Here is a 12,953-nt window from a genome sequence, read left to right as displayed (position 1 = left end):
TTGACCCGTTCCGGGACAACTATTCAAGCCATGAAAAGAACCTAACGAGCATGATACGAAATGTTTCGTAAGCAAAAATTCAGCGGCCATTTCTCATCCAGATCTCTCCAGATTCCCTACTAGATGGCTCTAGCAGACAAATCAGGATTGAGTAAAAGTTGTGCAGAGGCAGTGGGCTTGTCACTCACTGCTCAATTCCAATTCCACCCTACAAGACTTGTTCTGAGGACAACTTCGATTTTATTGTTGTAAATGAAGTAACAATAACATTGTTGGCCGTGAAGAAATCTCTTGTTTGGATACATTGTTGCTGTTTCCATGGAAACGTATTTGTTCATTGTGTATGAGGTGTATTTGAGAATCTCGTGGTAAATAGTGGAGGACTTGGACATAAGTAAGTGAAATACTTAATTTACAACATTATATTCAATTTGTTTGTTTGTAACCGAGTTCTACGAGGTGCGATCGGAAAGTTTCAAGACTGTGTCAATAGAGGGCGAACCGGATTTAGTACGAGCTTCTGCCGCTAGGGGGTGCGGCCTACATTCATAGTGAATCAGTGTGCCAGCCTGCATCATCGAATTAGCATTTGTTTCTTAGTTACGGGCGTTTTGGTAGTGCATTACACCGACCCTCCTGCGATTTCGGAATGGCGTGTGCATCAAATTTTGCCAAAGACTCGCCAAAACGGCTACGGAAACCTATGAAATGCTAAAGCAAGCATTTGGGGAGTCCGCAATGGGTCGTGCACAAACGTTTGTGTGGCATTCACGTTTTAAAAATGGCCGAACTTCTGTCGATGATGACGAGCGTTCTGGACGACCATCTTCGAGCACAACGCCCGAAAATGTTACCAAGATTCGGCAGGCCATTCACGAAAATCGACGTCGTACCATCAACGACTTGTGCGACATTGTTGGGATAGGCTATGGGACCTGTCAGCTGACTCTAAAGGAAGAACTCCACATGCGACGCATCGCAGCCAAGTTTGTGCCAAGGCTCCTGTCTGAGGACCAGAAGCAGAATCGACTTCTCGTTTATCAGGAGCTCAAAGATCTTCCAAGAACCGACCCCAACTTCCTTTCTAAGCTCCGTGTGACTTCTTCCTCTTCCGAAAGATGAAAATTCAGCTAAAGGGAAGGAGATTTGAGACGATAGAAGAGATTCAGGCAGAATCGCAGATGGTGCTTGACAGGCTGACAAAGAAAGATTTCCAGGGATGCTTCAAGGCTTGGCAGCGGCGCTGGGATCGTTGTGTTCACTCCCAGGGGAACTACTTCGAGGGTGATGGATGAATTTAATACCTGAGATAAGTGTACGGGATTTTATACGCGCAGTCTGGAAACTTTCCGATCGCACCTCGTAAAAACGTTTATTCGGATATAATTGCCTCTGCTAGAAAGTTTATAATCCCTCCTCACGTTAATAATGTCATATCACTGTTGTGTATAAGGTCATTGTAAAATAATCTCATGTTTGGAAACATTGTACCTGAGTTTCCACGAAAATATGTGTTTTATATGTATGGTGCATATGGTGTGTTATTAGATCATTTCGTTTTGTGAATAATGGAGGACTTAGACATGAGTAAGTGAAAAATGTAATTTTTAAAATTATTTTTAATTTGTTTGTGTGAAATCGAGTTCTAAAAACGTTTATCGGAACGTAAATGTGAAATGACAAAAGCGTGATGAATGTCACTGCAACTGTCTACGAAAATGTCAGAGATACCTTTAAAAACCATTAAATTTCGGAATTTAACTTATGACTATCTAGAAACATATGATGCAGACGGTCAATTATTCATTTCTTTTCTTCTGTCTCCAGGCACTGTAAACTATGCTTGGGGATCGTGGATTCAAACATATAGGCTAGACAGCAACGATATTGAATGTGACAAAATGTAATACGTTAAAAGGTTAGATTCGGAGAATGCTTTTTATCGTGCATTTCAGGATCTTCTGAGCCCCCACTATGTATGTACAAAAGTAAAGATGAAGTACACAAAATTACAACAACAACAAATAAATCATGAAAGTCAAGAGACTAAGGTGTCAAAGAACAGTATGCTGTTTATGTTCAGTGATCCATCAATGATAAAGTGAGTGGAAGTTGGAAGAGTTCCTTAACTTACACTTTATATCGAAGCATTTTCTTGCGTATTTCAGTGTTTCCTATTCTCCAAAGATTATTAAGGCAGTAAAGTTGTGAGGGGGATGGCAGGACGTTTATTGGAAGAAGAGAAGTGCGCAAGTTAGTTAGTTTTTTTTTAAATCATGGAGAAAAGAGACAATTTAAAATAGCAGTGTTTTGTGAATACAGTAATGACATGAACGGAATTTCTTGAGCAGACGAGGGCAGTTTTGTCAAGGGAGACCACAATATGAAGTTCGCTTAAATGATCGTACTAATAGTCTAATATTCTGTTGCAGTTATCTTGTTGTTACGAGGCCCAGCACCTTCGATCATTGCGTACAAAGACAAATATGTGGCCTGGCTAATAAACGTTGTGGATCAAGTATGCACTGCATACCTCCCGAGGTGCTTCTGCTCCACTAAAGTAGTTTGGTTCCTGGTCATGATATTTGTCATCTTATTTGTTTTCAAGGTAGGTACAAGAAGGAACAGATACACAGTTTTCTTTGGATAATATTGAAAGGGAGAACTTAGTACACTTATGTGGATTTAGGTTGATATGGATATAAAAATTAAAGACTATGTAAGAATGTGAAGTGGACTGATATGACTCCTTAAGATACAGTCAGGAATGAAGCTGACAATCTTCTGGTATTAGTGCCCTCTAACTCACATTTCAGAGGTGCTTACAGCCCTTGTCATCAGGTTGATGGATCAAAATTGATATGTCTATTAACTTCTACCATGTAGGATTAAGTTTTTCATGGCAGTGAGTCTGAAGATGGCTTTCTTCTGGGTTGTTGCACTGTGTTTTCTGGTAGAAGTTTGCCAACATTTCAGAGATCCTTGCTGCCTCAAATCTTTAAGAGTGATGATGGTGTCAGCAAGGATCTCTGAAACCTCGGTAAAGTTCTACAAGACTATATGGCGTAACAATCCAGAAGACAGCCATCTTAAACTTTTACCAAACTACACTTCTGAACAAAACTATCAGGAGTGACAATGCACTAGACAGTTAAGCAGTTTGTTAGAGAGTAGATATGTACTATTCTAACCAGAGTGTGACAGTCTGTATATCAAAATAAATAGCACACATATTTTGATGGGGAATATTAATTTTGGTACCACTGATCCACACTAACATATGTGCTTAAAGGTGGTGTAGTTTTTATGGACTGGTGTAAACACATTCTTTAAAGATTCTTGATCAATAAATTTGTTAAATAAAACAAAATAAATGCTTCAGATACAAATACAAATGTGTACACACACACATATACACACACGGTGATCAACAAACCAGCCAATTGCGATTCACCATTTTATTCTGTTTATAAGTATGTGAATGCCCTGTGCCTTTGTTTCATTTAGCCTGTTTTGACACGTTAAGATGTCAGGAGTTGCCGACAGTACTGGCTCACATCTCAACCATACAGGTCTGTTGTGACCAAATGTTGTAGTGCTTCATATTCAGGAGGTTGTGTATTCAGATCTCGGCCCAGAGGCTTTTTGTGAGTTTCCTAAGTCCCCCAGGGAAATTTGGGATAGTATGTTACATTATGCAATGACCACTTCCTTACTTCTATGTCCTTTGTAATTCAGTATTCGGTACCATAGTGTCTTTTGAAGTAAAAAGTCTGAGTTGCTGAAAACATCTTTAAGTAATCTATAAGTATATAATAGGTTTGTAATCAGTTGTAAGATTTTGTATTATTTTCTTTAGGTAATTCAAATGTGTATTTAACAATATTATTTTATTTTTGTAGTCTTCACTCGACCACAGACGCAAACACACCACAAATCACAACTCTGACTACAGAACGACTGATCTAAAAAATACAAAACAAGACGAACAACAAAAAGAAACAACCTACAAAAATGAAAACTACAAAACAAACAAATCAATGATAATTGCATTAATAAATATACATTAGTTTTAAAGACGAAAATAGCCTGAAGATGATGCAGTTGCATTGAAACATGTTGTGAAATAAAATAATGAGCACTAAAATTGTAACATCGTAATAGCGTTGATAAGCGCCAAATTTTAAAGTTTTAGCTTTAATAACACCAATTTTAACAACTAAGTTTGTGTATTGACGGAAATAAATAAATATATTACTGAATATTATTTTATTTTGTCTCTCACAAAAGGTAATTGTTCTATATAATATGTTTGTGGTTGTAGGGAATAGATACCATATTTTGTCAAATTTAATCCATTCAGAACAGAATGAGATGAATAGTGCAATGCGCACATGGACTTATATTTTTTGTTAGAAATGTAAATGCCAAATTTATGATGACCAGTTACAGATTACTGTGACACAAGTGTAAATGTTATTTTCTATTGGTGGCAATTCGTTATACCAGAGATGAAAGCGATGTACCATGTGATTGTCGCGGACATAAATGAGTGTCGTGAAGCAGTGAGATGGAGACCCACTTTAGGAGATCCATTTAATTTGGGATGGGTAAGTGTGGAACTCTTTGCTATCATAATTTTTGGAGCTATATGAACTAAATATATTACTTAATCTAAATTAATCCATTCACAGCATAATCACTTGACTAGATAAAGCAATATTTAAATTTCCTTACATTTTTGTGAGTTCTGCAAACGTACAATTTAATGAAGATCTTTACACCAGTAACACAGTATTGTGACACAAGTCTTTAATTGTTATTTTCTTCTGGTGCTAGGACCTCAACCAGGAAAGTGGCAAAGAAGATGACCTAGGAGAGAGGTTCGAAGGGGATGACCCTTCTGTCGAGGAGGAGTTGGTAAGTTTGGATCCCTTACTGCAGGGATGTACAAACTTTCCAAAGTGAGGGCCATATTGAAAAATTAGATGCTCATTGCTGGCAAAATAGAAGCTTTACTAGCCAATTATGTACTAAATATAATTATATCATTTGCAGTGAATTAACTGTGACATTTATAGCAATACTTCTTTAGACACAAGGGATGTGTTCTTGAGTACTGAATAATGATGACATTCACCATTTATTTATTTAGTTTTGCTTTGATTATGTGACCCATTCAAAATTCTAGCCTTTCAAATACATTAATATAATTATAAAAACAGTAGATAGAATTGATTGTAACAGTCAAAAGAAATGTTAATCCTCAGGAAAAAGAAGAGACTTTAACATTATAATATCAACCAACATGCCCCTCAGTTTCAGTCGCAGACAGATCTTGGATTCAAATTTATGAGGAAATGGAGAATACAGAAACATGTCATGAGTGTAATGTAATTTTATATGGAGTGTGGGCAGTTTTGAACTGCTGACCTTTAATGCGATATTTGGTACTGCTTGTGGTTCACCAGGTCAGAAATATCCACTCTGATATTAGAGGGGGCAGTAGTTTATTCACATCAACGTGTTTGTCCTTATCTTTTCTCTGTAACGTTTATTTAGAATGCATTATTCTTTAAAACAGTTGGTCACAAATGTAGGAGCATACAAATAATTCAGTTACATTTACATTTACAGAACTTAGATTATTTTTAGGAAGAGTTTGTAAAATTTCGGAAGAGATATATTCAGGAATTTTAATTTCATTTCTTCCACGCTTTGCAATTCTCTGAGCTCTACTTGAACATTTCTTGACACTGCCTCAAAATCTACTTCAAAGTGTGATGCAAATATCCAAAAAGTGATTTGTGCTTTCTGAAGTCTGGAACCTCTTCTCTCAAAGCATCAAATTCACCTCGTACTCACTGGCTAGAACATCCTTGATATCATTATCATATAGGTTTTAGTTACCAAATACCAAATTTCATCAAATTTAATTCACTTGCAACAGAATCAAATTAATAGAGCAATGTGTACATGTCCTTATGTTTGAAAGTACTGTAAATATCAAATTTAATTAAGATCTTATAAGTCATGTCAGAGTATAGTGACACACATGTGAAAATGTTGTTTTCTTCTGTTCCTAGACTTACATCAAAAAGAAGGAAATGGATGACATGAGACATCGCATCGAATTACAGAAGTCGGCACTTAAAGACAAACGAACAGTAAATCAGTACTTGGTATGTGTAGAACCCTTGCTGGCTACGATGTCCATACTATAACATAAATGACTTATAACTCTTTCACTCCTAGTGACAATGACACCGGTGTTATTTTCTTCAGAACTGTCATAGTTGAATCATAGGGGTTTTTGAAGTACTATTTTAGGAATTCCCTCACTACATGTCATGGGTAGTAATTTTAACATGGAATGAAATATCTTTTGTTAGATACAGTGCTGTTTTTATAAGGGGCCACTGTGAGCTGAATTTGCATTGATGACAGTAACTAGTTCCTTGTAGTCTGTTTCTTAAAGGCCATTTGGCAATAGAAAGTAATGAGCCGTGGCCAGTATTTGCCAAAGAGTTGTCAGATTTAGGCAGGAATGAACGCTACTTTCATGGGTTTGAATTCCACTCAGTTTATGCATATTTATGTGTGTGCTTATTTAACAGTGACCAAGCTTACTCATTGCCATATACCTCTCAGTGTGTTAATTCTGCCATGAGTTATTTCTTTTCTTGACACTTGAGTCTTAAAAACTATTGCAGGTGATTGGAAAGAGTCGTCAAACCAAGGAACACATAGGGAGTTGTCAGATGTAAAAGAAAGAAAGAAAAAAGCCTGAAATTATTACTAAGTTTTATACTTTTCCTCTGGTTATGTTCACAATCAGTAGCTCTAAGAGTTATGCCTATTAGTTTTACCTTCTTTATCTTTCTGCATGTAAAAACTCAAGAACCTCTGAACAGATATTCATAAGAAGTGTGTTATTGGAGAGTTTTATTGAAATGTATCTGCACATTTCAATTTTGTTTGAATGTAGAAAATAACAAAAACTTAACATTACTACCTACGTGTTTCCTAAGTGGAAATTCATGCAGCTTAGAGAAACATTGGGGAATCCTGTGTTATGATATCAACTAACCAACATACTCCTATGTGAAAGTTAATACCCCAAACAGTAGTCTACCAACACTGATGCCATTTGCAAAGTTCACATTCTGCGGTGCAAATAGATGCATACATTTTCTAACTTGTTAATTTCTTGGAGCAGAAAATAACAATCTTTCGGTATTCTGCATGCATGATCAAGTAGTTCCACCCATAAAAATGTTTGGTGATATCTAAAATATTTCACTCTTCCAGGAGAATATGCTGAGTACACAGCAAAGAATAGTAGAGGGAGATACTGAAATCATAAAAGATTACAGAGAAATCCTGCAAAATATTTTCTGTGGCAATCTGAAAGACCATTCTCGGCTCATGTTTGATATGGATAACCATGTAAACAGTGGAGGTAATGAAGAGGAAGATGGACGGTGTTTGACAGAAGAAGACGAAAGTAAATCAGAGTATGAAGATGGAAAGGAAAAACAGGTGAGGGACACAGAAATAAAGGACAAACAAGCAATACTGTTGTTTGCAATTGAGTTGTTACTAAGATGTGTCTTCACATTCCAGTTTTGCTTAAAAGTAGTCAATAACAAATACTTTACATGAATACATACATCCATTTCTGTGGGGAATACTCTTACTGCTGTGCAAACGATGGGGGAATCCACTGTTATGTTATCATTACTCAATTAACATTACCTAAATACTATTCTTAAATGCAGTTTATATTATCCCCTACACAACTGTGCTATTTGCAAATTTTAAATTCTCGTAAACATCAAATATAACATACGCATGGATTTCGTATCATGTTAATTTCTCACAACAGAAAGTAACTGGTACATTATACTTTATATTTGGTGGAATTGTTCCAACATTAAGAGTACTAAGATTCATTTAAAATATTTCACTCTTCTAGGAGAATATGCTGAATATGCAGCAAGAAGTAATAGATGGAAATACTGAAATCGTAAGAGATTATAGAGAAATCCAGCAAAACAATGACTGCAACAAGTTGAATGACCACTCTCAGTTCATGTTTGATACGGATATCCGTGTAAAGAGTGGAGGTAATGAAGAGGAAAATGGAAATTGTGTGACAGAAGATGATGAAAGTGAATCTGAGAAGGAATACACCGATGGTAATCAGGTGAGTGAGACAGAGCAAAGACGAACAACTAGCAACAGAATCTGAGTTTAGAATATAGTGTAACTGAAATTGTATTTGATATGAGGCTGTGACACAGGTTTTGCCATAATTCCATTTTCCCTTGTGAGTATTATTCTGCCACTGATGCATATTGAATCATTTTGCCATCTGGTAGGTGGACAAAGGGCTTGTTAGGGTTTGCAGTTCCACAGAGATGTAATCTCACCCCATTCCATTCTGAACCTGAAAAGAGGTCACTGGAGTTCATTTCTCCATGAAGATAAAATTTGCAGTTCCACATAGGTACTGTGTGATCGAAAAGTCACTTGCCCCATACTAACATTTGTACTGATGTAGCAATTCAATACATTTGGATGGATTAGTAAATGCACAATATTGCTGCAACTATACAAGTGCTCACGCACGTCATATTGTGTTATGAGCTGCTCATGCCAGTCCATCAGTTGTTTTTCAACAAATTCCAGTACAAGAAGCATGCGTTGTTGAAAACTACCTGGTATTTTGTTCCTACTGAACTTTGCAGAATAAGGTTAAAGGTGTACTTCCTGATAATCCTCTGGCAAATAAATTGACAATCTTTTGTGTGGTGCACTGTTTGTTTGACAAAATTATTCTTGATCTTGTTGCCCTGAACTACAGTAAAATTCTATCTGTAAATCAATGTAGTTCTTGTTGCAAGTAGTCATGTACTATGTCTTTCCACTCTGTGAAATACTTCGCGCGAAAGACAAATTGTATGGGACAGTAATTGTGAAACTCTAGAAACAGTTTTTCTGTTTTAAATTGATCCTAGCAATAGTAGACAATGCCTATAATGATCTGCAGAAATATTGTGGCACTGTTCAAGTTCTGTATTAGTTGTAGGAATGTGTTTCACTGTTATTTATTTTGTAAATTGTTTGAAAATGAAAGTAATAATTATGTTTATAGCAGTTAGGAAATAATGCCTCTGGTTCAGTGAAGCTGTATGAAGTATCTGTTCATCCATCTGTTTAACTTTAAAATGCATTAATCAATCTTGTAAATTTTAATTTATGTTTCAGGAGAATATGCTGTGTTTAAATGAAGAAATAATAGAGGGACAGGATGAAATTGGCAGCGATGACAGAGAAATCTTGCAAAAGACTGGCACAAATGAGTTAAGTGACCAATCCCCATTCATTACTGAAGTGGATAATCACTTTATTGGAGAAGATAATGAAGAAGCAACTGGACAGTGGCTGAAAGATGATGATGACGAAATATGGATGGTAAGAGACATTTTAAGTGTACAATATAGCATAACTACAATGGCATTTGAAAAGAACCGCTTGCCCAAGTTACTCTCCCCTAGTTGTTCTGTTTTTCCCTGTCAATATTCCACCACTGCACCATATTACAACATATATCATTAGGGGATGTGGACATGTGGCCTGATAGAGGCACCAGTTCCAGAAAGTCTGTCTAGATTTCTGTAAAACAGGTTCATGTCAAAATAAAACACAGTGCACTTCCCAACTTTAAGTGAAAGAGGTAAATGTCTCTTTCATTGCAACAGAATATGCACCTGAAGTTCATACTTGAAAGAAAATATTCCAAGGCTTTATAACACACTTCTTATGAATATCTGTTCAGAGGCTCTTGAGTTTTTACATGCAGAAAGATAAAGAAGGTAAAACTAATAGGCATAACTCTTAGAGCTACCGATTGTGAACATAACCAGAGGAAAAGTATAAAACTTAGTAATAATTTCAGGCTTTCTTTCTTTCTTTTACATCTGACCATTCCCTATGAGTTTCTTGGTTTGACGACTCTTTGCAATCACCTGCAATAGTTTTTAAGACTCAAGTGTCAAGAAAAGAAATAACTCATGGCAGAATTAACACACTGAGAGGTATATGGCAATGAGTAAGCTTGATCACTGTTAAATAAGCACACACATAACTATGCATAAACTGAGCGGAATTCAAACCCATGAAAGTAGCGTTCATTCCAGCCTAAATCTGACAACTCTTTGGCAAATACTGGCCACGGCTCATTCCCTTCTATTGCCAAATGGCCTTTAAGAAACAGACTACAAGGAACTAGCTACTGTCATCAATGCAAATTCAGCTCACAGTGGCCACTTATAAAAACAGCACTGTATCTAACAAAAGATATTTCATTCCATGTTAAAATTACTACCCATGACAAGTAGTGAGGGAATTCCTAAAATAGTACTTCAGAAACCTCTATGATTCAATTATGACAATTTTGGAGAAAATAACACTATGTGTTGTGATTATTGCTAAAAGTATAAAGGGTTATAAAGCATTTATGTGATAGCGTGGACAAAAAGCCAGTAAGATTTCTATACATACTGATCACCGAGAAAGAATAAATTCAAGACAACTCCCTCCGCCGGAAAAGTCATGATGACTGTCTTTTGGGACAGTGATGGGGTCATTCTTGTGGATGTGATGCCAAGAGGTGCGACCATCAATTCAGACTCGTACATCAGGACCCTGAAACCCTCAAGAAGCGTTTCTGACGAGTTCAGCCTCACAAGCATCCAGCAGAAATTTTGCTCCTGCATGACAATGCACGCTCTCACACAAGTCCGAGAACCCGGGAAGAAATCACCAAATTGGGTTGGACGGTGCTGCCCCATCCACCCTCCGACTTCCATCTCTTTGGGCCACTTAAAGATGCTATCCGCGGAACAAGGTTTGAAGATGACGAGTGCGTGATTTAAGCAGTGAGGACATGGCTACGTGCACAGGACAAGAGCTGGTACCAGCAAGGCATCCATGCACTTGTTCCACACTGGTGTAAAACCGTACAAGTTGATGGGGACTATGTGGAAAAATAGTATGTTTAAAGGAAACATTGATTTATATTGTCACTAAATTTCAGCCATCTTGAATAAATATGTTCTGAGGAAAAAAATGTGTGGCATTATTTAATGAGTGACCCTCGTACTTATGAGTCACGGTACCAGAACCCAGATATTATAATATTAAAGTGGGAGGAACTTAATCATTTAATTTTGCAATGCGATATGATCAAAGACGTTGTGTTGTTCCTGTCTTTCGGTAATAAAAGACACCAAATCACTTGATCAGAAGCAACCGTTTACGGAATGCTGTGACCTGAATGTCATTCTTTCTGTTTTCAGATTACGTTTACATCCCTCAGGAGGCCCGCACGCAGAAGCTTCTTCGGGAGCAGGCCCGCAAGAAGAAATTGCGGCGAACAAGACGCCAGTCGGCGAAGCGACGCCTCAAGACGGCGCAGACCAACAGCGCCCGTCTCCTGCCTGCCCAAAAACATCGAAGAGGAGGAACCACAGGCACACGAGGTGTCGCTTCGTCAGAGGTAAGTCGTCGTCATTACACTTTGGACGAAGTCACTCGCCTGCCATCTGTCGCTTGCACGTGGAAAACAAACGGGTGTGGAATGTCAGTGGCGAAAAATGACTAGAGTAAACTCTCGATTATCGGGGTTGGTTGGGAAGTTTATCTTTCCTTGTTTGTAAGAACGCATTGCAGTTGAACTTATTTAGCAGATTTCACTATTTAAATCACTAAAACTCTATTCTAAGTTTTAAACATTAATTGTGTTTCTTTAAAAAGAATCTGGCTTTTGAAAGCAAAGATATGTTACAAATAGTTTATATTTATAAGGACGTTAATTATGCACACGTCTCCATTTTTCTTGACCTACGAGAATTACGTCATTTCCCACTTGAGCACAGAAATCTCCTATAATTAAACTTTCATTCCTGTTAACCATTTCTGTTGGGTTTACATCAAAATCCTCTGTCACATTTTTATCAAATTTGAATTGGGAAGAGTGCATCTGCATAATATCCACCAGTTAATTTCCATCGTAATATTATATCGCATGTTGTATCAATACTTTAAGTTACAGGAGTTTTCTTTCATTGGTTGCAGCCCACTAATCCACCATTTTCTGAATTTCAGGGACAAAATCAAATCGGCGAAAATTCACCGCCTTCTAAGACCCAGTCGAGCACAGAAGAAAATACAGACTCACTGAGTTTCTTTTGTGACGCCGGCAGAGGGGCAGAAGACGCAAATGTTCCTCTGCCAACTTTTGAGCAAGATTTTGGTTCGGCAGAATTTGGCCTTAATTGTCAACAAGGATTTCTGGACGCCACTGAAGAAGTCGACATTCAGCAGTTTATTAACAATGAGGTTAGTGTCAACTCTGCTTTGGATTACAACAATTACGTGGGCCCAACACTGATTCGTGAAAGTATTTGACCTATTTCCAGCCCTCTCTCCGACTCGTAAATTCCGTGCAGTTCTAAATCACACGACACAAAAGTTACAACACAAGGTCAGGTTATGACAGGTAGAAGAAACAGAGGGTCAAACAGAAGTCACCCCAAAAACTGCTGAATCAGTTTGAAGCCTGTAATTTACATAAAAGTCCACGTAACTAGAATAAGTCCAGTGTCTTTCACCTTGAGTTTCGTCACAAATTCCTTCAAAACCTGCATCCGTAGAGATCGCCTAACGCGAGATATTCGCTGCATCAGTTTCCATACTTGTTACCCATAATTCCAGTTCCTGTTCTGATCCAAATGTTTATTTCCTTTCCAGATTCCAGAAATGGACGATATTCAGTTTGCAACTACTGTGGGAGATATCATGACAATTTCAATTTAGAATAATTAAGAACTTAATAGTTAAATTGTTTTCAGTTAAATACTTAAATTGTTTTTAGAAAATTGGTT

At 37.3% G+C, this 12,953-nt stretch overlaps 1 protein-coding gene across 4 annotated transcripts; it reads left to right on the top strand.

Annotated features, from left to right (window-relative positions):
- Positions 1–1,737: 1,737 nt before the first annotated feature.
- Positions 1,738–12,396, top strand: LOC147872736 (uncharacterized). Of its 4 annotated transcripts, none has more exons than XM_087355032.1 (10): positions 1,738–2,101; positions 2,433–2,608; positions 3,903–4,610; positions 4,840–4,920; positions 6,087–6,182; positions 7,312–7,542; positions 7,979–8,209; positions 9,274–9,480; positions 11,367–11,566; positions 12,175–12,396. In XM_087355032.1, exons 3-10 carry the CDS (start codon positions 4,512–4,514, stop codon positions 12,248–12,250), a joined length of 1,221 nt encoding a protein of 406 aa, XP_087211158.1. In that variant the 5' UTR covers positions 1,738–2,101; positions 2,433–2,608; positions 3,903–4,511; the 3' UTR covers positions 12,251–12,396. The 4 variants fall into 4 exon arrangements, with proteins under 4 accessions (XP_087211158.1, XP_087211159.1, XP_087211160.1 ...); XM_087355033.1 differs by lacking the exon at positions 1,738–2,101 and adding an exon at positions 2,108–2,253 and having other exon boundaries at positions 4,510–4,610; XM_087355034.1 differs by lacking the exon at positions 1,738–2,101 and adding an exon at positions 2,108–2,253 and having other exon boundaries at positions 4,447–4,610.
- The last annotated feature ends 557 nt before the right edge of the window (positions 12,397–12,953 follow it).

This window comes from Zootermopsis nevadensis, unplaced genomic scaffold, assembly GCF_977971745.1.
Source record: "Zootermopsis nevadensis isolate Lab colony 2312 unplaced genomic scaffold, Znev_1.0 Znev_ptg000024l, whole genome shotgun sequence".
Taxonomy (NCBI): Eukaryota; Metazoa; Arthropoda; class Insecta; order Blattodea; family Termopsidae; genus Zootermopsis; species Zootermopsis nevadensis.
The sequence above is the reverse complement of the archived record's forward strand: the minus strand, read 5'-3'. Positions and strand labels throughout refer to the sequence as shown.

Coding starts and splice junctions, on each gene's coding strand:
- LOC147872736 (XM_087355032.1), top strand. CDS start 4,512: ATGAAAGCGATGTACCATGTGATTGTCGCGGACATAAATGAGTGTCGT. Junction 4,921..6,086: donor CTTCTGTCGAGGAGGAGTTG/GTAAGTTTGGAT, acceptor TTCTGTTCCTAG/ACTTACATCAAAAAGAAGGA. Junction 6,183..7,311: donor GAACAGTAAATCAGTACTTG/GTATGTGTAGAA, acceptor TCACTCTTCCAG/GAGAATATGCTGAGTACACA.